This window comes from Callorhinus ursinus, unplaced genomic scaffold (assembly GCF_003265705.2).
Source record: "Callorhinus ursinus isolate GAN/ISIS: 27379988/994484 unplaced genomic scaffold, GSC_fseal_2.0 scaffold74, whole genome shotgun sequence".
Classification (NCBI taxonomy): Eukaryota; Metazoa; Chordata; class Mammalia; order Carnivora; family Otariidae; genus Callorhinus; species Callorhinus ursinus.
The window spans coordinates 3,385,463-3,411,376 of NW_027397136.1; the positions used below are offsets into that span (position 1 = coordinate 3,385,463).

A 25,914-nucleotide genomic window follows, 5' to 3' on the forward strand; every position below is an offset into this window, starting at 1 on the left:
TGCTCTACCTTGGTGAATGTTCCATATGAGCTTGAGAAGAATGTGTAATATATGCTGTTGTCAGGTGAAATAGTCTATAAATGTCAATTATATCCAGGTGATTGATGGTGCTGTTAAGTTCAACTATGTCCTTACTGATTTTCTGCCTGTTAGATCTATTTGTGATAGAGGGGTGTTACAGTCTCCAACTATCATAGTGGATTCATCTATTTATCCTTGCAATTCCATCATTTTTTGCCTGATATATTTGATGCTCTGTTGTTAGTCACATACACATTAAGGATTGTTATGTTTTCTTGTATTTTACCCATACATAATGCCCTCTTTATCCCTGATAACTTTCTTTGGTCTGAAAGTTTCACTCTGTCTGAAATTAATATAGTTACTCCTCCTTTCTTTCGATTAATGTTAGCATGGTGTATCTTTCTCCATCCCTTTATTTTTAATCTATATGTATCTTATACTTAAAGTGGGTTTTCTGTAGACAACATATAGTTGGGTCTTGTTTTTTGATCCATCTGACAATCTGTCTTCTAACTGGTGTACTTAAACACTGATATTTACAGCATACTTAAGAATATGGATAGGTATACATAATCAAATACATTGCTGCTGTTAAGTTTTGAACTGTTGTCTGTTAAATTAATATGAAAAATTAAAGTTTTAATCTTACCTTCACATATTCCTTATTTTTTTTCTTAAAGATTTTATTTATTTACTTATTAGAGAGCGAGAGAGAGAGAAACAGCATGAGAGGGGAGAGGGTCAGAGGGAGAAGCAGGCTCCCTGCTGACCTGGGATCCCGATGCGGCCCAGGACTCTGGGATCATGACCTGAGTCGAAGGCAGTCACTTAACCAACTGAGCCACCCAGGCACCCACACATATTCCTTCTTTAATGCTCTTCCTTTCTTTATATAAATCTGAGCTTCTGACCTATATCATTTTTCTTCTCTATGGAGAACTTTTTAATTTTATTTATTGAGAGAGAGAGAGAGCAAGCACAAGCAGGGGAAACAGCAGAGGGAGAAGCAGACTCCCCCACTGAGGAGGGAGCCCAACATGGGGCTCAATCTCATGATCTGAGCCAAAGGCAGATGCTTAGCTGAGCCACCCAGGTGCTTCTGGAGAACTTTATTTTTTTTTTAAGATTTTATTTATTTGTCAGAGAGAGAGAGAGAGCACAAGCATGGGGGAGTGGCAGGCAGAGGGAGAGGGAGAAGCAGGCTCCCCGAGGAGCAGGGAGTCCAGTGTGGGGCTCGATCCCAGGATCCTGGGATCATGACCTGAGCCAAAGGCAGTCACTTAACCAACTGAGCCACCCAGGCCCCACTCTGGAGAACTTTTTAAAAACATTTTTTGCAAGGTAGGTCTACTGGCAATAAATTCCCTCAATTTTTGTTTGTCTGAAAAAGTATTTCTCCTTTGCTTTTGGAGAATAATTTCACAGGATGCAGAATTTTAGGGTTTTTTTCTCTTAACACTTCAAAAACTTTACTCCCCTCTTCTTGCTTGCATGGTTTCTGAGATGACAAATATAATTCTTATCTTTGCCCCTCTATAAGGTGAGGTGGGCTCCCCCCCCCCACCCCCCGCCTCAGGCTTCTTTCAGGGATTTTTCCTTATCTTTGATTTTCTGAAATTTGAATATGATTGGGGAAGGGAAGCCTGTTTTCGTGTTCTCCAAGCTTCCTGGATCTGTAGTCTGAGGACTGACATTAATTTGGGGAAATTTTTGCTTCAAATATCTCTTCTGCTCCTTTCTCTCCTTGTTCTCCTCTGGTGAATATTGTGCATTTGTTACACCTTCTACAGTTGTCCCACAGTTCTTTGATAGTCTGTTCTAGTTTTTTTTTTTTCCAGTCTTCCTTTGTTTGTTTGCTTTTCAGTTTTTTAAGTTTCTACTGTCATATCCTCAAGCTCAGAGATTCTTCGGCCATGTCCAATCAACTAATGAGACCATCAAAGGCAATCTTCAGGGGCACCTGGGTGGCTCAGTTGGCTAAGCATCCGACTCTTGATATCAGCTCATGTCACGATCTCAGGGTTGTGAGATCAGGCCTGTGTCAGGCTCCATGCTGGACATGGAGCCTGCTTAAGAGTTTCTCCCCACTTCTGCCCCTCCCCCAAGTCCCTCTTTAAAAAAAAGGCACTCTTCATTTCCACTACAGTGTTTCTGATCTCTGTAATTTTTCATTCTTTCTTAGAATTTCCATTTCTCTGCTTATGTTATCCATCTGTTTTTGCATGTTGCCTACTTTTTCCATTAAAGCCCTTAGCATATTAATCATAGATTTTTTTTAAAGTCCTGATCTGATACTTCCAACATTTCCACATTATCTGACTCTGGTTCTGATGTTGGTTTAGTCTCTTCAAACTGTGTTTCTGCCTTATAGTATGCCTTGTAATTTTTAATTGAAAAGTAGACACAATAGTACTAGGTAAAGGGAACTGCAGTAAATAGGCCATTAGGGACATGACAGTAAGGGGAAGTATTCTAGAGTCCTATGATTAGGTCTCAATCTTTTGGTGAACCTGTCCATCTGGACTGTGACCTTCACTAGTGCTTCTCAATTCCCAGTCCCTGCCCTGAGGTGGGACAGAATGACTAGAGGGCTGGATTTGGGTATTTCCCTTCCCCCAGGTAAGTCAGGCCCTGGTAAAATAGTTTCTCTGTAGGGCAGGCCTTGTTAAGTAAAACAGACTGCTCTGGAGTATTTCATAGTAGTTCTTTTCTCTTCCACCTGGTGGAAGCACAAGGGTATTTTTCTCCCGTATCCACTGAGAGGACCTGGTAGAACTCCTAGAAGTAAAACACAAAAGTGGGAGGGCTCCCCTATGAATGGGTCCCCCTGAATTTTTTTTGTTTTTAGACATATAATTGGCTTACAATATTGTGTAAGTTTAAAGCACACAACGTGATGATTTAATACATTTATATACTGCAATATGATTACCACCGTAGTGTTACCTAACACCTCTATTGTGCCACATAATTACCATTTTTTTTTGCGGTGATAACAATTAAGATCTAGTCTTAGTTACTTTGAAGTTTATAACACGGTATTGTGGACTATAATCACTACACTGTGCATTAGATCTCTCCTTGAAGTTTTTAACTCTCAGACTTGTCCACACTGAGCCTCAAGCAATTTGTCAATTACAGTTTAGGTCTTCCTATGCTGGCACTGGTTCCCATGGAAGCTTCTGCTCCAGTATGTTTTGTTTTAAAATTAACTATGCTTAAGTGTAATTTGTATACAACAAAATGTACCCATTTTAAGTGAACAGTCCTCTGAGTGTTGACATGTATGACCCTTTTGTGTCAATTATTTTTTAAGCTTCCTGGATGACCCAGTATGTAGCCACGGTTGAGAACCACTGCTCTGCCTTTCTTCCTTGCCAACCGAGGCCCTGGGACTGCCAATCCTGAGGTTATTCACTTATTTCTGGGTCATGGTTTCTTCACATCTTTTGTTCCTAGATCCAACACTTGTAAACAACCATCTCACCAGAAGGGGTCTCAATTTGCTGACTGCTCATGTTATAGAATCAGGCTCAAAATGGAAATATAAAATTCATTTAAATGATCAAGTGATTCATCTATCCTTCATGTATCTCTTGAGCCTGTACCCATTTCCCACAGCTGGTTCCTTCCTCCCTTTCTCTCAACTTGAGCTGCCCTTGGACTATAAGGACCTCTTTCCCCTCCCTGGCCACCCTCCCTAAGGAATGTAGTAGCCTCTTCTATCAGACCAGGCTCTTCACCATGCCCCTGGCAGATCCTTGTTTGTTCCATCTTCAAGCTCCTTTATCTAAGCCCTCTGCACCATTTAAGTCCTAATTCAAATCCCATCTCTACCACAAAGGCTTCCTCCCCTAGCTAGATTTTATTTGTTACTTCTACCAGGCACTTGAGCACATAATCATGCTCCCAATGTCCTTACAGCTCACCTTGCTTTACTTGTTTCAAATAATCAAATTCAATAAACAAATATGGAAACATTTGAGGGCTTTCTTTAAGTGGGCATAATGCTAGGTTCTGGGTGATAGAGTGGTGACTAAGACACAACACAAGACATGTTTCTTGCCTTACATGAAAGACTCTAAAGAAGTGTACTAAGCTCTACCCAAGGTGAAAGGGTTTCTGAATACTGGAGAGAGCACTGTCAAGGGAATGCATTATTTCTGACACATACATCCATCTGTGCAAGAACACCATAGCTCTTGGAATACCAACTGGGTGGAGTTCACACTTCTATGTATCTCCTGCAATTCACACATACCACATGATCAAATATTTATTGGGTGAAACAACTGATGAAACAGGTACTATTGGAAAGGTATGGGGTCATTACAGGGGGCAATGTAGCATCCTCTAACACCAAGCATTTTTCCCCCATTTTCTCCTCTTTCCTTTCTACTTCAGTGTCTCCTTCCTTCTCTGTTACTTGTCCCATTTCCAGTCTTCACTGGCCTAATCCTGGATCAGCCTGGGGCCCAGGGCATTCTGGGTCATTGCTTAGCTATGTACTCCCTTATCTTTTCATCATCCTTTATTTCTTAGCTCATCCCATCTGGAGAGAAAGTGCAGATCTAAGTTGTTTTTTTTTTTTACCTTGGCTACCCATTAGAATCACCTGCAAAGCTGATGCTTCATTCTCCCTCTTCTCATACCTAATTGACTGACTTGAGGTGAGGTCTTGGTATGGATCGTTCCTAAAGCTCCCCAGGTGATCCAAATGTGCAGCCAGATTGAGAACCACTGGGATAGATTAGGGATTTCAAAGCCTCCCCCTTGTCAGCGGAGGGTGATGGCCCCTGGGATAACCATGGAAGCTGGTATGTGCCAATAGTGATATGGCTTGCACTTGGGATGGGGTAAGGACAGATGCTTCGTATCTCTAGCATCTCAGCCCTGGAATGACTGTCACTGACAAAATGAAGCCAGCACCCTGGGGAAGGCAGGGAGAGGAGATTTGTTAATAGAGGAATGCTGAGAGCAAGGAGGCAAACTGCCCTGTAAAATAGCAGTCATGTGGTCTTGATGGGGTCAAGGGAAGGGAAGAGGTAATACCCGGGGCGCCTGGGTGGCTCAGTTGGTTAAGTGACTGCCTTCGGCTCAGGTCATGATCCTGGAGTCCCAGGATCGAGTCTCACATCGGGCTCCCTGCTCAGCAGGGAGTCTGCTTCTCCCTCTGACCCTCCCCCCTCTCACGCTCTATCTTATTCTCTCTCTCAAATAAATAAATAAAATCTTGGGGCGCCTGGGTGGCTCAGATGGTTAAGCATCTGCCTTCGGCTCAGGTCATGATCCCAGAGTCCTAGGATCGAGCCCCTCAGCGGGGAGCCTGCTTCTCTCTCTCTCTCTCTCTGTGTGTGTGTCTCAAATGAATAAATAAAATCTTTAAAAAAAAAACAAATAAATAAGATCTTTAAAAAAAAGAGGTAATACCTGAAAAGTAGCTGGCATGGCATTCGTTCTCAATCAATGCCAGTTTTTACAGTGATATAGTACTTTTTATATTCATATTCAAAGTGTTTACACAAGAAGGAGCAGCAAGTAAAATGAGTTCCATTTTATAGATGGGAAACAAGATTAGAGAGATTACCCCACCCCCACAGGCCAGCTCACTGTGCAAGACAACTCACTTGCATCATAGTGTGCACTGGCTAAGATGTGAGTGCTCTCACTTGACTGCAAAGATTATTCACCACAAAACCCTGAACAAGGTAAGTAACTTCTCTGACCTTCAGTTTCCTCATCTGTAAAAAGAGGATAGGTTCCATGCTTTCCGGGTTTCTTTTCAGTATAAGTCTACAAGTACCCCAGGAGATGTGTCCTGGGGCTGGGGACTTGGCACGCTGCTGAAAGAATATCAGTTTCCCACCTGCTGCGCCATGGCCTTCTAGTGGGCTTCAGATGGGTAACATACGTGCCAAGTATCAACCCCTTGGGGTCCTGGGGCAGTGGAACTCCAGGGCTGGCTGCATTCATCCATAAATACCTTTATCTCTTTACCCTCATGTGGGATACAAATATCTTTTCCTGTCACTTTCTTTGTGTGCCAGAACGAAAAAGGCTGAGATTCACTTCATGTTGAGGGGGAGGCTGGATTTAGTCTATAAATCCAGGACAGTTTGGGGACATGCTCTTCTTAATGCCTCCAGCGCCCCTTTTCAGAAACCACCATCCCACTGTGGAGGTGCTGTATCAATCACCTGGAAAGGGATAAAAGATAGAAATATCTTAATGCAAGAGGCGTTGGAGAAAGTGGCAGCTTCCAGGCCCCACCCTCCATGCAGAGGAACCCGAGTCCTGGGCTTTCCCTGCAGCAAAGGCAGAAGAAGGAATGTGCCCGAGAGCAGACCTGGAGGGCTGTGTCCAAGGCTCCCTGCAAGGAGACTTAGAACTCCCCGCAGGCGGCCCAGCCCAGCTGCCTGGGCCCAGCCACAGCTGCTGGCAGGGAGTCTCCAGGTCTAAAATTAGCCTCCGGCTCTCCACCCAGGCAGTTCCACCACTCACTCTGGCAGAGGAGGCCCTGCGGTGAGGTAATGACTGGGAGCCTGTCTGGCCCAGGACAACAAGGGGTTAGGAGAAGGCAGCACGGAGCAAAGTCCCACTTTCCCATCATGGTCAGCCTCAGGATGGAACTGGGGAAATGGGGGAAGCAAGAACATCCATGCCTGTGGGCCTTGGCTTTTGCTTCGCTTCTGCTTTTCCTCCGTGTCTGTACCTATGGGGTCTTCCCTGTCCTATTCTCACTCAAGGCACGCCAAGGAAAGGAAAGCAGAAGTTTAAGATGTGCCAGGTTTTCAATTTGCCACCACAACCTTATGAGGTCAGGATCATTATTCCCATTATACTGAACACCACAAGGATGCTCATCAAATTAGTTGACCTAAGTCAGTGACCCTGTGAGGAAGAATCCAAGTATCAGTCCCCTTCTTCTGGAGGGGAAGTCTACTTCCTGGAGGGGCACCTCTCCCTGAGGCAGTACCTGAGCCCATGACTCACTGACCCCCACGTCTAGGTCCCCCAGCTTCTGATGGTCTGGTCAGGAAGCCTGTGGTTGGAGCTGCTAAAATAAGCAGCCAACGCCCGGGCCAATCCCTGGGCACAAGTCCCTCCCAGCCCTGGGCTGAGCTGCAGGGGCAGGGGGTCCGCAGCTCAGAAGGACACAGGAAGAGTAGGTGGGAGGGCTATGGGAAAGATGACCACAGTCACTTGGGCCCACAGAAATGTCCTGCAAAGTCACTAAGCCTCTCCAACCAAAGGTTCCCAGAGACCCTAATGATCATTAGCTGCTAACAATCATTGCCCTGGGCTCATACCTCAACCTCTCCTTCACTGTCCCCACCTATGGAACCTGTCCTTCCCAAGTCAGGGGAGGAGGAGAGAAGGAAGGTGGAGGTGGGCATGGGTCTCTGGGATAAGAGCTGGGCCCAGGACCCAACTCCCAGTCCTGCTTGAATGAGAAGGCAAGGTTCCATAGCAAGCTATTGGAGCCAGGATTCGAATCCAGGCATCTCTCCGAATCTCTTTTTTCCAATCTTTCTCTAGCCACTTCCAGCTCGGAATCCTCAATGCTGGTGCAAATACCACTTTCTCTGGTAATAATGTTGGAGCCAGAGGGGACCTCAAGGACCAAGTAGCTAAGCCTTCTCATTTATGAATAAGAAAATTGAGGCCCTGGGGCACCTGGGTGGCTCAGTCGGTTAAGCATCTGCCTTCGGCTCAGGTCATGATGCCAGGGTTCTGGAATCGAGCCCCACGTCGGGCTCTCTGCTCAGTGGGAGCCCGCTTCTCCCTTTCCCTGCCGCTCCCCCTGCTTGTACTCTCTCTCTCTCTATCAAATAAATAAATAAAAATCTTTAAAGAAAAGAAAAGAAAATTGAGGCCCAGAGGCAGAAATGACTTCTTCAAAGAACCAGTTCATAACAGAACGAAGACTGGAACCCAGGTGCCCTGACTCCCAGCCCAGGATTCTTAGCCCTAACCATGTGCCTAAAAGTAAAAGACCTCCAAGTTCTCTTCTAGCCCAAATACTCTCTGATTCTATAACCTGGTTTCTACTCTCCCCCTTCTGTTACAACAGATCTCAATTGATCATGCAATTCACCAGTGACTCTCCCCGCTCCGTGGGCAAATATGCTGGTTTCCTCTCAGGTCTCATCCTTCTGGACCTTTCATCTGCACCTGACACTGTTGCTCACCTTTTTCCTTATCAAGACTCCTTAAGGGCACCTGGGTGGCTCAGTCAGTTAAGCATCTGCCTTCAGCTCAGCTCATGATCCCGGGGTCCTGGGATGGAGCCCTGCATCTGGCTCCCTGCCCAGTGGGGAGTCTGCTTCTCTCTGCCCCTCTGCTCACTCATGCTCTCTCTCTCTCTCTCAAATAAATAAATAAAATCTTAAAAAAAAAAAAAAAAGACTCCTTACAAGAATGACTCCCTCTTCCACATTTCCGTAATTGCTCATTTTGTCTCACTTATTGGCTAGTTGCAGGCAACCAAGGGTCCCTCCTTGCCCTGCTGGTGACCAGATTCCACTGTGTGCTCTCTCTACCCCAGTTTTGACAATCCAACGAAGGTCAGCTAGCTGGTCTAGGGGAGGGTTCTGGGCAGGGCCACAGTCATGAAACAAAAGGTTAAGTTACTCAAGAGAGATTCTAGACTGCACACTGAGGCCTGCTGAGCTTCTGGGCCATCCTGTAGCCCTGACCTAGAGCTGAGAGCCAGCACACTGGAGTGAACTTCCTTCCTCAGCAGGCTTACAGGTTTGTGTGTACCTCTTGCCACCTCTTGCCTTGGTTTTCCCTCTGTAAAGTAGGCAGCAGGCTGCACCTTCTGTCTTCCAAGTAAACTCCAGCACTCATCACGCTGGATGAGTATCATTTCCCACCCACATTGCTCCATACGCATCCTTAGACCATGGCAGAGGACACCTTTCCAGACAGGCTGAAAGGAGCAATCTTTCTTCTGGGAGAAGTAGCAATCTCTGATCCTAAAATGTGGATGCAGCCTAAGTTGCTCCAAGTTCCCAGGAGAAAAGTTCCTTGTGAAAACAAGGTACTATTGTTCTCCCTCGCCTTCCACTGCTTCCCTCACATGATTGGATCATGAAACCCCTGCCAGCTGCGGAGTGTTCACTACTCTGGAACTTTCTAAACCTTTATTAAGAGATAGAAAGGGGCAGGAAAATATAGAAAAACAACCCCTTCTTGAGGCCTTTTTTTTTTTCGTTTTAGAAGAAACAACTTTGGTTTTTTTTGCCCCCCCCCACCGCCTCTTTGGCTTTCCAATTTCTAAATATACCAAGCATAATTATTTTGAGCAAACCAAGTTATGTATGATATATGTTTATCTTGCTAAACTAACAGAAAATGACTTTAGATCTGTAAGGGGCACTAAAAAGTTTCATAATTGTTTCCCTAAAAATATTACAATATATTGCCATTTCCCAGAAATTGAAACTCTCTAATTTTTGTATCAACAAGTCCCTTAGGCACTTTATTATGCTCATTTCTTTCTCTCAAAGTAAATACCAACTTCCAGTTTAATACTTCTTGCTTTGATAAATGTCATCCCATGACAGACAGGTGGTATTTCCTGAGAAACATAATTAAAGCTTCACTATTGTAGAATGTTCCTTATGCAAATATTTTTCCAACCTTCATGCATCAGAACAAAGTTGAATTCTTATTCAACAAGTTAAATCAAACTTGAATATTAATTTTTCCACCTCCTCTCTATAGGCTTCCAAACACATTCTGAACCCACTTATTACTACCTCTCTGCAATTTATCTTCAATTTGTCATACATTTCACTTTTTGCCCCACACAGAATTGCTGGCAGTGGACTTCCATTTGCTAACAAGGGCTAGCATTATGAAAACATCAGCCCTTATCAGCTTTTATCTTTCTCCAGAGATGGGAATAAAGGAGATGACAACATCTTTTAAAAATATGTACTTTTCTACCAGAGGATCTCATGATTTATATGTTTCAAGACTCTTTTGATTTACCTTATTTTTTTAAAAGATTTTATTTACCTATTTGAGAGAGACAGAGAGAGAGCATGAGCAGAGAGAGGGAGAAGCAGGCTCCCCGTTGAGCAGGGAGCCCAACACAGGGCTCAATCCCAGGACCCTGGGATCATGACCTGAGCCAAAGGCAGACGTTTAACCAACTGAGCCACCCAGACACCCCTGAATGTTTTTTTTTTTAAGATTTTATTTATTTGACAGAGAGAGACAGCGAGATCAGGAACATAAGCAGGGGGAGTGGGAGAGGGAGAAGCAGGCCTCCCACTGAGCAGGGAGCCTGACGTGGGGCTCGATCCCAGGACCCCGGGATCATGACCTGAACCGAAGGCAGACGCCTAACCGACTGAGCCACCCAGGCGCCCTGTTTTTTTTTTTTTTTTTTTAAAGAAGCTCTTTACTCCTTTACTAGAAGGGGCTGTTCTGAGGATAAGAGGGTGTAGGAAACAAAGGTACCTGCTGGATGAGAAATGTCACGTCTTGGCCTGCCCTTTGCAATATGAGAATTCAACATCAACAAGAGCCTCTTTGCAGGTTACCCTCAGCTATCAATATCAATTCAGGGTGTCACTAGAGAAATTTCAGAAAACTCACACAAGTCACCCCACAGCAGCTGAGGTGGGCCCACAATCCACCCCCACTAGGTGACAGTAACTTCCGCTCATTCACTGGCAAGAAAGGATAAATTAACAGACCTGAGAATGGTTTATATGCCTGCTTCGTACCTTGGATGGGTAGGAAAAAAGGACCTCATGAAACTCAGACATGAAAAGAAAGCACTCTCAGCAAATAAAAAGGGAACGAGTAATGGCAGAAAGGTGAGTGGTATGGTATGCTGTAAAGCGCACTGCTCAAGCATCAGGAATCCTGAGCCCAACGCTGCGCTCTAGGAAGGTTGCTTAAAACTCTCTAAGCCTTAAACTCTCTATTGGTGAAATGAGGAGTTTGAGCAGATTATACTTGAAGAGGCAACTTGCCACTGCCTGATGAGATGTGTTGAGAAAGATCTTGAGACTGCATCTGGGCTTAGTAGAAGAATTACATGATCTACTGAAGATGTCTGCCATTCGCCTGGAGTAAAAATTGCAGGTATTTTCCATCTCAGAATTTAAAAATCTCTGAGATCCATTCTGCCCCAGGATTCTCTATGATATGTGAAGGACAGCTCCCAAAAGCCAGTCAAAAGAGAAACAAAGGGGCTTTAAAGGCTGATTAAATGATTTAAAAAAAAACAAGAATTAAAAAAATAAGACAATGATAAAAACAAGCAGCTAACATTTATTAAACATTATGTATCCAGAACTATTCTAAGTACTTTGTATGTCTTATATCACTTGACTGCCACAACAAAAACCCAACAAGGCAGAACTATTAATATTCCCATTTCACAGATAAGTAACTGGGGCATATTGAAATCTTAGTACCCTGCTCACTTAAGCACAGCATAGTGAGAACTGGAGCTAGGATTCAAACCCAGGTAGTCTGCCTTCAGAGACTTGCTCCTGACGACTATGCTATGACAAAGGAAGAAAAGGAGTGGGGGGTGGGTAGAGACACTGGCAGATGGCACAGAAGACACAACAGCAACCTCCAGAGTTAAGGTAGAAAGGATGGCTGTATCCATATGGAGGAAACGTGGGCACAATGAAGCCTGTGCCCACTCAATTCCAAGTTCACCACCCACCTCTTCCAAGCACTTTATTGATGCTTGTGGGAGGGGTGAAGCCAACTGCCATCACCAGATCCTCTGGAGCCATCTTTGGCTTCTCTAACAACCTTAGTTGGAGTACATAAGACCAACCCAGACAAAGCAGAGATAAAAGAAAATATCTAAAATAACAAAAGAGGGGCACCTGGGTGGCTCAGTTGGTTAAGCGCCCGACTCTTGATTCCAGCTCAGCTCATGATCTCAAGGTCATGAGATCGAGCCCCCGCACTGGGCTCCGTGCTGGGCGTGGAGACTGTTCAAGATTCTCTCTCTCTCCCTCTCCCTCTGTCCCTGCCCACCTGCCTCTCTCTCTCTCTCTCTCCCTCTCTCTCTCAAGAAATAAATAAAATAAAACAAAATAACAAAACAAAGTATCAACATTTGAGTTGCAGAAAACTTAAGTGCAACAGAAGTTCCTAAAAGGGTAAGGTCAGCCGAAAGAGAAACAACTGAGGAAGGGGTCAGGGAAGAGATCGGGTTGAAAGAATGGGCAGATCTTTGAAAAGCAAGCACAAGGAATATCATATGAGACTGGACAGCAGCATTTAAGAGTCAGGGAGAAGACCAGCCCAAGAGGGAGGATACACCAACTCTGACTGCAGGGACAAGAAGTGACAGCGAAGCTATTGCTCTCTGGATGGTTACTTCTAGTTTGTACACGCTCTTCTCCATCACCTACCAGTGGGACTGCTTCCTGGCTCTCTTTTTCCCACGTAACATCTGTCCCCTGCAACTAGAGTAAAGGGATTTAACTGGGAGGATGCCCCCAAATCAATCAAACTCTGGGAACTTACTGTGTACCAGGTATTGGGCAAATCACTCAGGCAGAGTTCCTGACTAGAGATCCACGGATAGGAGTCAGGGGCCTGTGTACCTCCCCAAAATAGCAAGCAAAACATTCGAGGGGGCAGGCAAATTTCTGCACAGATTTCCACAGTTTCTTCTTCAGATTCTACAAGTGTATATGAGCCACAAAAGGTTAAAAATCTCTGCACTAGGGAGACAAAGGGGGGGAAATGCCCAGGTCCAGCACTCTAGAAATTCACTATCCCGTGGGGGAAGACAGAGACATAAATAACTTTGATGGAAGGCAGACTTTGATAAGTGCACTAATGGAGGTACAAAAAAAAAAAAAAAAAAGAAAGGAAGGAAGAAAGCCGTGAGGCAAGGGGAACAGAGGTGGAATCCAACTGCGTCTCCCCCCATCCTGGTTTTGGGATCCAAGTCTGTAACAAGGAAAAACAACCACTATTTTTTTTTAAAGATTTTATTTATTTATTTGACAGAGAGAGAGACACAGCAAGAGAGGGAACAGAAGCAGGGGGAGTGGGAGAGGGAGAAGCAGGCTTCCCGGTGAGCAGGGTGCCTGATGCGGGGCTCGATCCCAGGACCCTGGGATCATGACCTGAGCCGAAGGTGGACACTTAACGACTGAGTCACCCAGGCGCCCCAAAAACAACCACTATTACTTCTCCTCAGGCCCAGACAGAGCCTTTGGCTAGCCCCTCTTTCTCACTCCCAGTGAAAACTGAGCCTAAGGCTGACCCTATTCCCGCCAAGGAGGCGAAGGAGGACATTGTTTTCAGGACGATGGGAGGCGGTAGCAAGGAGATGCTTTCCTCAAAATGAGCAAAGACTCTGTTCTACATTTTCTCCCTCTTCTACCCAGTTCCCATTCTCTGAACTCCTGAGGTACTCACTCGCTTTGTGCTTAATTATGTCCTCTACCTGTAGCTATCTATTTTGGGTAAGTCACTTCTCAGAGACTCCCTCACTCCCCAAGCTAGTCTTACCTCTCACCCCTCTGCCTAGAAATTTTGTGCCATTCCCGTGTCTCATTTTCTTCCAAGAACTAATCACCATCTGAAATTCTTATGTTTGTTTACATATTTATTATGGGTTTTGTTTTTTTTTTTTTTCATGAAATGTAAGCACCATGACAGCTTTGAATTTCTGGTTCCCTTCAATATTCTGACACCTAGAACACCGCCCGGACATAATGAGGGTGCAATGACTATTTGTTGAATAAATGAGTGTCTGTCTCCTGTCCCTTTGTATTGTCCTGCAGGACCAGCACAATATCTAAATCCCAAAGAGGAAGCTGTAAGGAGAAATGAAAGCACATTTTTCCTCATGAGAACATCTTCTGAGATGCTGGTTGTACGGGGCTGCCCATAATTAAACTGATCATAGCAGCGTAGCCAGAGAACCGTGTGTGAAATTCACGACCCAATATGTCACCTTCTACATCAACTCTACCACCAAATTCTGTCACTTCTTTCTTTGACAGGTCTCATCTATTCTCTGTCACCCTTCTCAGCTAGACACTCACTGCCCACACTTTAGGTCACTATGATAAGTCACTGAGTGGCCCCTCTCTCTCCACACCATCCTGCAAGCTTCCCACAGTTCCATCTACCTACAGCCACAGTTCCTAGGACATAAAAGGTATTCAACAAACGTCTGAAGAAATCAAAGTAAAGTCGGTGGATAAAAAATAAGAAAACACTGCCTTCATCACATCAAATCCCTGCTTTAAAAAATGTATGTTGCTCTCCATCAAATCCAACCACAGCAGCCTGGCACTTGAGACACCACAACCGTTGTCCCAACCTCATCTTCAGACCATGTGAGCCTCTGTGCTACAGCATTTGCATTCCCTCCACGTTTACCGAGCTTCTACTATACTCCTCAAATGGGAACATTCACCTTTGCTTACACACACAACTCCCAATAATCACAGGCTATCGGGGCTGGAAATGGTCTTAAACATTCAAGCCAAAGGACTTCCTTTTGGGAAATACAGTGAAATACTAAGAAATGCTGGACAAAATATGACAAACTTCTTTTTATTTACAGAGAACGCTTAAGTTCCATAAAGTAAAGGAAATCTCCAAGGGCCAAAATATAAAGAATTGAGGGGCGCCTGGCTGGTTCAGTCGGTAGAGCATCCGACTCTCGATCTTGGGGTTGTGAGTTCGAGCTGCATGTTGGGTGTAGAGTTTACGTTAAAAAAAAAAAATGAACTGAAAGTCAGAGCAGCAAGCGGATACTAACACTTTGGCAGCTTCAACTTTAGATAATAGATTAGAAAAAATCAGAATAGATTATAGTGACATATTTCTTTTTTTTTTTTTTTAAGATTTTATTTATTTGACAGAGAGAGACACAGCGAGAGAGGGAACACAAGCAGGGGGAGTGGGAGAAGGAGAAGCAGACTCCCCGCGGAGCAGGGAGCCCGATGCGGGGCTCGATCCCAGGACTCCAGGATCATGACCTGAGCCGAAGGCAGACGCCCAACGACTGAGCCACCCAGGCGCCCCTATAGTGACATATTTCTAAATAGAACAATATAGTTTCTAAATAGTATTCTTAAAGGAACCAAATTTGAAATCGAACCAAATAAAACTTATAGCTTTGAAAAACAGTCACTGAACCAACTGAGAAAATGGGATAATGTCTCTCTCTCAATTTCGCCACTTCATTGTGCTGTACACTTCCCTGCCTTTTCCTGGAAGCTGTTCACCTGAGATCTGCTCCCCATCATCCTCTCCCTTTTTCCAGGCCCTCAGCTCAGCTGGAACAAAAAAGACCACCAAGAACTGAGATGCTCCATTAACACTTAGTCCCTGGTTCATGAGGAAATCCTCAGTGTCCTCACTCCTCCTGCCAACCCTTGACTCAGAGGCGGTGGTGTGTAGTCAGGAGACCAGCTGTTTGGTGAGAGGAGGGTGTGTATGTACACATGCCTGCGAGCATCCATTTGAACCCTGGGTTGGCAGGCAGGGTGGAAAGCAGTGGGTCAGAGGATTTGTAAGAAGATCTCAGCAGAGAGGCCTTTAATCTTTGAGGCAACTGCTTGTGTGGAGACCACGTTGTCAGAAGTGACCTTGGAGACCAAGTAGCCAGAAGCACTGGGATAGCTGCCACCTCTCAGTTCAAGGCAACTGAGTCATGAAAGACAAGTGCCAGAATGGCAAAGATTGGCTGTCCCCTTGACACCTCAGTGACACCGGAGAGGTTCCAAACCTACTCCTGAAAGGGGCATCTCCTTCCAAAGACTGTGAAACTGAAACCCTCAAAAGAAAAGGCACTTGCCCAAGGACCTCAATAAGTCAGTTACAAAGGTAGGATTTTTTTTTTTTTAAAGATTTTATTTATTTATTTGACAGAGAGATAGAGAGCACAAGTAGGCAGAGTGGCAGGCAGAGGGAGAGGGAGAAGCAGGCTCTCTGCTGAGCAGGGAGCCGGACATGGGGCTCGATCCCAGGACCCTGGGATCATGACCTGAGCCGAAGGCAGCCGCTTAACCGACTGAGCCACCCAGGCGCCCCTACAAAGGTAGGATTTAAACAAAGATAAGTGCCCAGTGTTTCTGCCTTCCAGTCCCAGAAATCCTCAAGAGTGTGCCCACGGACATGCAGCACAGTGCCCAGCTACCACTTTCCCATTGCAGAGCTCTTGTGCCCTGACACATCCCCAACAGATCTCTCATTCTCAGCAAAATCCTTGACTTCTGACCCGCCCCTCCCACCCCCTAATGCAAGTCTTTGCCTGGGATGGGGATAGAAAGATGGGGGAGGTGGGGAGGGCGCCTGGGTGGCTCAGTTGGTTGGGTGTCTGCCTTCGGCTCAGGTCATGGTCCCAGGGTCCTGGGATGGAGCCCCGCATGGGGCTCCCTGCTCAGCGGGGAGCCTGCTTCTCCCTCTCCCTCTGCCTGCCACTCCCCTGCTTGTGCTCTCTCTGTCAAACAAATAAAAAAAAACAACAAATTTCTTAGAAAGATGGAGGCGGTGCTGAATATCACAGAAGGAAAAAAGGAAGAACATGTATTTGCTGGCACGTGCTGGACATAGATGGCCTGGGGACTGCTGAGGACCGGGCACAGCTTTGTCATGGACTGAGATGCCAAAGAGACACTGGCAAAGGGCTAGCTGAGGAATGTATCTACCCACTCCGCCTGCCCAGCCATTTTCCAATTCCTACCAGACTATAAACTCTCAGGGGGCAGAGATGGGAACTAACAAGCACTGAGCTCTTAAAATGTGCAAGGCTTATGTTAAATCTAATTGGGCACCTAATAAGTGCTAGGCTCACTAAATCTTACTTAGTCATAAGAAAAGTTCTACAGGGAGGGCATTATAACCCAACCCGCCAACTCTCCCTTATCCAGATGAAGCATCTGAGTCTTGAAAAGGGCTAAGTACCTTATGCAAAGTCCTGCAACTAGTGAGTAATAGAGCTTGGATTTGAGCCCTGCCTTGTCTTCAAAGTCCATAATTTTTTCCAGGAACTATCAATGCTTTTTACCCCACTCAGTCCCCCACAAAAAAGTAAATGCTCCATAAACATTTTAAGTTTGAAAATGAATCACCTCTGCAGCCACTCAAGATTTGCAAAATAAATAAAAATTGAAAAATACACATCACTCAACTTCTGGGCATTTACATATAAAATCCTTGGTCTGTTTGGAATGTCATTTCTCTATCCCCACCCCCACCTGTCTTTCTCCTTTTCCTATCGGTGGGCTCTTTTCCCAGGTCCTGATACTAGAGTAGGATGCATGCATAGCCTCTGCTAGGCCCAAGAATACGGTTCACAAGAAATTAGTAGAGGAGGTAGATACCATCTCTTCCCTGGACCTGGTTTCTCATCTGTTAGTAAAGGGACTGGATCTCTGATGTTTGTAACTTTATGCATCCATAACCACAGGCTGGGCAGTGGCTACAGGTCTTCACGCTTATGGTCTCACCATTGGTCTGGCAGGGTAAGAATCCACATGACAAACTTGAGGTTCCTGGCCTTCCTGACCAGTCCCCTCAGTTGCTTTATCAGTGGTGATGGGGCTCCCCAAGCTTTACTGAATTTTCCTTGTATTCATGTCACTGTTCTCAATGACACTGGCTTAGGCCCCAACATCTGTCAGTAAATTCTAAGTTTTTAATGATACTCATAAACAGGTGAGAATTTATTTTTGAATGCCATTCAACTTTTCAACACCTAAATAAACTAAAAAAAAGAAGAAGAAGACTGGGAAGATTATTTTTTGGCTTTTTTTAATCTAGAATTTTTGTTTAAGGTAGTCCAGAATCCAGCATCTGGTTATCACAGCTTATTATACTTTTTTTCTTTTCAATAATCTCTAGGTCAAAGGAGTGGGATTATAGGTTATTTTTAATTTCTTCTTCATACTTTTATATACACCATAGCACTTCTCTTGACTTCTTTTATGCCTTGATTTGCTCCGAAAAAGTTTAAGTGATTTACAAGGACCATAGAATGTAAGATGACATAAACTAGAAGTCATTGTGGGGGGAAAAGGAAAAATAAAGATATAGGAGGCATAAAATTAACCAAGAGGCAGATCATAAAACCTTTTACACTTTTTTCCAGATGGACCAAAAACTGAATTATAATTATAAAGCTTTTTAGTAACCAACACAAAGGGAAAAACCTGGTATTTATACAATTTATATGGCCAATAAAAATTTAAACAAACTGACTACTCAAAAGAAGCACAGCTATTTCTAATATCAAGACCAGAGAAACATTTTTGGATGGTTCTCACACACAGGATAAGCAATGTTTCTCAACCCCACCCTGGTAGCAGTTCTAATGAAGAATTTCACGGGGCTCTATCTCATAGCTTTTAGGTCCTAGTCTTCACTGGCCACTCCTTAAGTTATTCTATCAGTTGTAATGGGGTACCTACAGCACAAAAAAGTGATTTTACAGGGGTTAATGTGGTCCAGCTACAAAGCTGTCATCTGGTATAATGAACATGCACTATTTTTATAATCGTAAATATCAACTTTAAAATAAAGCACGTATTTAAAGTATAAAAATAGGCTAAGTGAATCTGTCCTGAGGGTAATGACTGAAAGGGAATTCAAGGGGGGCTGCTGGGGTGCTGGTAATGTTCCATTTCTTCATCAGGCTGCTTGTTACACAGGTATGTTCAGTTTGTGAAAATTCAAGCTGTATACTTATATGTGTGCTTTTCTGAACATATATTTCAATGAAAAGTTACAAAAAACAAAACAAAACAAAACACACACACACAGCCAGGGACCACAGGGATAATTTGTATCCTTATTTTCTAAAAAAGTTGGGTTAGTAGTTAAAAAAAAATAGCATAAAAAATAAATTACATACAAAAATATCACAAGGATAAAAATAATATTCATTTTTGCTTGTCTCATGGATACTTATAACACTGAAAGCAGCACTTGTTAGAACCTAAAAGTCTGCAAAATTTAAAGAGCTATCCATCATGCTTTGCTTAGAATATATAACATATTCAGCCCAACGCCCTTTATATACACCATCCAAACTGTTCTCACCTCTTCCAGTAGTATTTTTTTTTATATCGGGTAACACATAAAGCTATTAATTGTGGATCACAAGGTTAAAGGGGTCTGAAAGCAAACTATAGAGCTGGCCTGGTTTAGACCTCACCTCCTTGGATATAAGGAAAAGTATTTGTGGAAAATAAAAAGAGTAGATTTTGAGACTGGTGGAACTTGGTACAGAACTAGGCTCCAAGAACAGCCTCTAGGCCCCCTTCCAAAGCAAACTCTGCTATGGCGGCCGCTCCGCTCTGCTCCATAAAGCTCAGCACTAGAGGGCAAGACCAGCAGGCTCTGTGGCCTGGAAAATTACTGCAGTCCGAGTACCAGCAGCTCCTAAAACCAGCACAGAAGTGGTTGCTTCAGAAGACCTGGTGCTGCGAAGCAGTTATAACCATGCAGGGCGTCCAGACAATTCCTGGACAGGGAGCGGTAAGGAGCCTTGGCACCCCTGAGCAGGCAAACCCTCAACTCGGACTGAGGGTCTCTGGGCAGTGTGGGCAGGAAAGATGGCGAGGTGTGTTGCCACAGTTGTCCTGGCCGCGTCAGAAGGAGAACGGAAGAGACCAGGGAAAGGAGATGCCAAGTCTGGGTAAGGTCTCCTACTCTCTGTCACACACGGCGTTCTGGGTACAGACGGTACCGGGTCCAAAGAAAACACTCTTATATAAAAAGGCATTGATGGCTTAATTCTCACCCTTTGCATATGTGTTGAAAGGCTATTGTTGTTTATACGTATTACGGTACAAGGAACAAGAATTCCTAGGTTCTATTCTTGGATCGGTCACTGATAAACAAAGTATCTGCCAGTGGAAAATATCAGGTGCTTGGAAATTCAGAGCTTGCCATCCATAACCAGGAGGTATTTATTCAAGTGCCTAGTGTGTGCCCAGAATGGAATACTGATTTGAAGATACACACGGCAGCCAGGTGGCCAGGGTGGCAGAGCATAAAGAGACGTAAGTAGGACACAGGAACGTGAGTCAGAGGTTCCACGGGAGCGAGGGGCAGCCCGGCCAGAGCAGCAGGAGACATGGTCCCAGGCCACAGGGAGCACAGAAGGAGTCGTGTTCCCCTGCAACACTCACCTCCGCTCTGAGTGTCAGCCCTAAGCCACGCCATGCCCGCTCTGCCCACACACCGGTCTCATTTGTTCCCCCTCTCTCCCTGCCTGCAGCTCAGATTACTGTTCTGCCCTGAGTTACCTCTGCTATGAAGGGTTTGTATCCTTTCCAAACCAGCGTGGCTGTGGTGACCCCAGGAGCTCAGATGCCTGCCTGACATCTGTGGCTGTGGCTCCCTCAGCCCATTCAAAGTCCCCCGGAAGTCACAGGGGCCAACCAGAGAGGTGTAAAGCTGATTCATTCCTGAGCCTGAGAACACTTTGGAGTTCAGCAGGTAAAGCTGACACTTAAAAATGGGGACACATTGGAACCGGCCTTGTGAGATCTCGAAAGAGGCTGGTACATGCTATCATTCTGCCCTGGCTCCATGCCCAAATGCAATCTCTTGACTCCAGCACCAAGTTGGTCCCAGCAGTAGGTCAATTATAGAGCAAAGAACCTAGAAACCATTTTGGTCCAGACCTCTGCCCTCGGGCAGGATTTAGCTAATCCAATCTGAACGAATAGGTATAACTTGTTAAAACCTGCCAGGATGGAGAGTCTTTAACCTCCCCTAATAGTCTGTTCCCAGGGCTGCTTTTCAGCTGGTACACTCCAGTACAGCTGTACCAGTTATTAAGCTACTGAAAGACTTATGAACATGGTGGCATATAGTGACTGCCCCAAGCCCTCTGAATGCTCCACTACCACCTTGACCTGTCCCCAGGAGAGCTTCATGACTCAGCAGCGACTAAAAGGCTCATGCCAGCCACAGCGAGAGACCCTCAGGACCCTATTCAGGCATCCTCCATACCACGGTATCATAAAACTGCTCGACCCTGGCTGGCTCCATTCTACAAGGCTACCTACCCTATTCTTTTTTTTTTTTTTAAGATTTTATTTATTTATTTGACCGAGAAAAAGAGAGCGCACACACAAGCAGGGGGAGGGAGAGAGGGAGAGGGAGAAGCAGGCTCTCCACTGAGCAGGTAGCCCCATGTGGGGCTCTATCCCAGGACCCTGGGATCACAACGGGAGCCGAAGGCAGATGCTTAACTGACTGAGCCACCCAGATGCCCCTACCTACCCTATTCTAAAACTGCCTTCTCTTATCTACTGAATAAAAGCCAGTTTTTAAGGTTGTTTTCAAAGTCTTTCATAATATAGCACCATCCTATATTCTCCCTCCTACTCTCTGCTTCATCAAACCCAGTTGCTCGACATTCCCAAACTCCAACTTTTCCCTGGTCTTTGTTTATACTGCTTTCTGTCTGGAATAGCCTTCTCTTTCCATATCCATTAAAATCTTACCAGCTCCTCAAGATCTCCTGAAATGTCACCACTTGCATGAAATATTAGTTGAAAGAGCCCTATCCCATTTCCGGAAGTGTCACAGCAACATCTAGGTTCCCCAGTTGTAAAACTTAATGATTATTCCATATTACAATTATTTTTATATATGCACCTGAACTCCCCTCCTAGAGAGAAAGCTGCTGAGAGGGCTAGAAACCATAATCTACTCATCATTATATCTAAGTGATCTAGCACAATGCCTTGCTTGAGGTATGTGCTAAATAAATATTTGTTTAAATGAGTGAGCGAACAGCTCTAATTCTTTTGTCCAAGGGACTCGTTTTCTATCTGTTAAAGATCTGGGTTGTTTTTCTCTGAAGTTACTCCAATTGTGGTTGTATCTCTTTCTACATATGGAGCCCAAATTGCACATCGTCCATATCTTAAACTACTGGGTTATTCCATGAAGATGAAGCAGGAAGCACGCTCCCCTGTCATTACTTTCCCACCCTGGAGTTTGTGACTGCCATTTCTCCATACACTTCTTCCAGCGTCAGATCAATGTACTACCCATCACACAGGGACAGGCAAATGAAAGGTTTTTGGTAAAGGAGGCCGGCCTTACAGATGACAGGAAGGCTGCTGGTAGTGAGCTGGCAGGGACTGCTAGAAAGAGGAGGCAGGGTGGCTTGTTGGGAAGCTGAGCCAAGCTGGGACTCTGGTTGCTGTGGTAAAGGCCACGGGTGCAGTCCTGGGAGGGGAAGTTCTACTGGTTGCTGTTGGTATGCCGGGGTGTAAAGGAGGGAATGCGAGCAAACCTTTCCGTACCTCTATTCTTTAATTCCTCCTCCCCTGCTCTCCCACCAGAGGAATAGCTCTGAGCTGGGAATAAGACCTACAGGACAAGAGAGGACTTTGATGAAAGACGTCTGGGCTTCTTAAAAACAAAGGATGGGAGACAAGGAGCCAGAAACCACAGCCACTGTCTAAACCTCACTCCAAAAGGAAATCCAGGCAAGAGTAGAATACAATGAGACAGCCCAGCATGAAAAGTCACCCTGCAGAGCAGATGGGTTTCAGGGTTCTAGGAGGCTGAGATGAGGAAGCGATGACCCATCAGTGCCTGGGCTTGGGCTGTCGTTAAAAATGATGGTTAGACAAAGATGTTGCTGGAATTGGAAGCTCGGAACATCTTTCTGGAGAAGGGTCAGTTTGGAAAAGGAAACAAAGAATAAGGAAATCCAGAGCTAAGATTCATCTAGAAGGGAAACCAAACTGACCCACGAATTGATAGCTAAGGATGAGACAGCCAACAGGAGTCAGAGGGTAGGAGCCAGAGCGTGAGATTATGATGATGGCAAACTGGTTCTGGTCTCTGAGAAGAAAGCACACCCGAGGTAAAGGGAAAGTGTATTGGGGTGGAGGCGGAGGGTGAGAGGAAGACACTAATTCCAGCATCACAAAGCAACTGCTTTCCTCTGTTTTTAATCTGTGCAGAGGATCCCACTGGCTACCACATTAACAAAAAGGTGGCCACGTTGAGAAGGGGTGTCCCAAGGAGGAGAGAAGGGAGATCCCTTCCCAGGGCCTCCCCCCTGCACACACTCCAACGGGGCTCACCAACTTGGGACTGAGCAGCCATAGTATGTAAGAGCACTGTCTTTCAGAGAGAAGAACAAGGCTCAGGGGAGGGAAGAACTAGCTATGGGAAGGCAAATTTTGGTCATCAGAAGGAAGAACTCTCCTATTTAGAGTTGTGGAGCTGTGACTAAGCAGAGCGTCTTCACGATGCGCTCAGCCCTCTGGCCCCGGAAAAGCTCAAGCAGGGGCGATCACACAATCTAAGCATCCAGACTCAAAGGGACCTTGGAGGTCATTTAGTCCAACTTCCTCCTTCTACCTGAGAAGCTGTCATTTTCCCTTTGATCCCCCAACTCGTTAGTGGCAGAACCAGGCCTGGAAGCCCAGTCTCCCTACTCACAGTCAGAATTACTTCAACAGAGAAGTTCTGCCATAAATATATGTCTCTACCCTGAACCAGCTCAATTACTGACCCTAGTAATTCCCTCTCTTTGGCCAGAGGAGGAGGCAAAGCACCACACCCAACTCTGGGCAAAGCAGTTGACACAAGGACATGTCGAAGCATCTTCTCACCAGCAATTTCATCACCACATAGACCTTCAGAATTTCCTCAATGGGGGAAGTGAACGCATGGGAGACAATGTGCTCCAACTATGAACCTCCACTACTCAGGCTTGGGCAGGGAGGCTCCTCTCTGGGAGTTTCTCCACTTTTTGCTGCTGTTACATTGACCTTTTACAGTCCCTGACACTTTAGGAATTTTACTTTGTTAGCTCCATCAAGAGTAAACTGAAAATGACGTCGCATAGCCATGGGTGTCGAAGGAAAACGAGAAAGAGACCGTTTCCACATATTTTCCTAGGAGGAAACTGAGGCACAGAAAAATTAAGTGGCTTTGGCTACGTTAAAAAGAGAAGTAGGAATCTAGCCACTGCCTGGTCCACTGTGCCGTCCACTGTCTCCATGACCAGGGTCTGGTGAGTTAAGGATGTTGCGAAGGGTTCCAAAGAGAGCCTCAGGTAACTAGCTCGAGGGGTGGCCAGAACTAGGAGAGGGGGCCGGCTCAGTAAGGAAGAGGAAGGGGGTGTGGGGGGAGTGGCGTAGGGGAAGGGGGAGGTGAGGGGGCTCTCGGAGCTATGGTTAAAATAAAGAACCCCCAGAAAGCGCAGCGGGAGAGGAAACGTAGCGAGCCACAGAGCAGGCAGCGAGCAAAGTTTGGGCCGCGCTAACCGGAGCGCGCCTCCTCGGGGTACACACGGCCGACGGCACCCCGGGCACAGACCCCGAGCCCACGACTGGACCGCGCGTTTCTCTCGCTGGGGGCGGCCGCAAGCCTAGCGCGCGCGAGGTGCCCCGCGTCTCGGCCCGCACTTCCGCGGGGCAGGCGGGAGTCTCTCTCCCCGCAGTCCTCTCCGAGGGGAGCAGCGAGCAGCCCCGAGGATGCCCCCGGCCCCATACGGTCCGGCGGGCAGGCCCGGTCTCGGAACTCGGCGACCGGCCCCCACGCCCCCCTTCTCTCCCCGAGTAGGCAGCGGGGCGGCGCCGGGCACCTGGAGACGAAAACGAGCTGGAAATCGGGTCTGAGGATGAGAGGTGGGTCTCCCCAACCCGGGAGCCACCGGTCCTGCCTCCTTCCACCTCCGCGCCCTCCCCGTCCCCCTGGCGCTACTTACTCCGGTTCAGAGGGTTCCCGCTGACCTGGGCCGACGCCACCAGTTCCAGATAAAGAGTCCAGAGCCCCACGGACACCAGGGCGAGCGCCAGCAGCAGCCGGAAGCGCCTCCGCAGCAGCTTGACCGGGCGCAGGAGCAGCAGGAGCAGCGCGGCCCGAGGGCTCCCCATGGCGTGGCGCCCGGGCGGCCGCCGCCAGCGCGGGCCGCTCCGCACCCAGCCCCCGCCCCCCTGCCGGGCCCAGCGCCCCGGGCGCACGGTGGCCCAGCCCCAGCCCAGCGTCTCAGGGCTGCGCCGAGGCCGCCTCCCCCGGCCGCTCTCCAGCCGGGCGCCGGCTCATGCTCCGCGCGCAAGGGGTCCCTCCGGCTGCGCGGGCGCCTCGCACCGCCTCTCAGGTCTCTCTCCGCGAGCAGAGCCGGCGCCTCCCCCCACGAATGTCCTCCGCGCCCGGCTCTCCTCTCCACGCCTCTCCGCGTCGCAGGCTCGCCGCCTCCCGCCCGCCTCCTCGCCCGCCTCCTCGCCCGCTCGCCGGCTCTCACTGCCCAAGAGAAGGCTTCCCTAGGTGCGCGCCTGCCCGCCTCTCCTCCGCCGCCTCCCGCTCCGGCTCTTCCTCCCAGCCCAGGGCGCGACCGCACACCCACCTGTCCCGCCCCCGCCCAGGCCCCGCCCCCGGGGCACAGGTGGGCTCCGCCCCTGAGAAGTCCCACGGAAGCGGGGAGAGCTCCTGTTGGCCTCCCTGGGGCAGCGAGAGAAGCGGCCAGAGATTGCCTGGCGCCTCTGCCGACTCAGGACCGTTGGGGTGTTGGAGGGGGCGAGTTCTGATCCGAAATCTGTGTGACCGAAACAAACTGAGGTACCGCCCAGGCCCTTAGTGGTGTTGCGCCCCAAGCAGAAGTGAAGTAGAAGCTGGATAGAAGGCGGGGCGCGGAGTGGAGGAGTGGGGGGAGCCGTCACTCTGGGGAAGAGCTGGGGGGTGACGCCGAGGTTTGGCTTCAGGGCCTCTCCGGGCCAGTGACGACCCTACTTCCTAATTTAAGTAATAAGAGTAGACATGGTATTAGTTGGGAGGCAGTGGCCACTTAAATCAGCCAGTTTCTTCATCCGGGCTGGATTTGAAGACCATTCCATCCCAGCCTCAACCACCTCAACAAGAAACTCTGGGGAA

General features: G+C 46.8%; 1 protein-coding gene across 2 annotated transcripts in view; it reads right to left on the reverse strand.

The window, feature by feature from the left end:
* Window positions 1-25,354, reverse strand: part of B4GALNT3 (beta-1,4-N-acetyl-galactosaminyltransferase 3) — a 94,884-nt gene extending 69,530 nt beyond the window's left edge. For both annotated transcript variants that reach the window (XR_012376476.1, XM_025851832.2), the window contains exon 1: window positions 24,752-25,354. Coding sequence is in view for 1 of the 2 variants with exons in the window: in XM_025851832.2 (XP_025707617.1) it covers window positions 24,752-24,920 (169 nt within the window). In the remaining variant the exon portion in view is untranslated. The remainder of the gene's footprint in view (window positions 1-24,751) is intronic.
* Window positions 25,355-25,914: the final 560 nt, after the last annotated feature.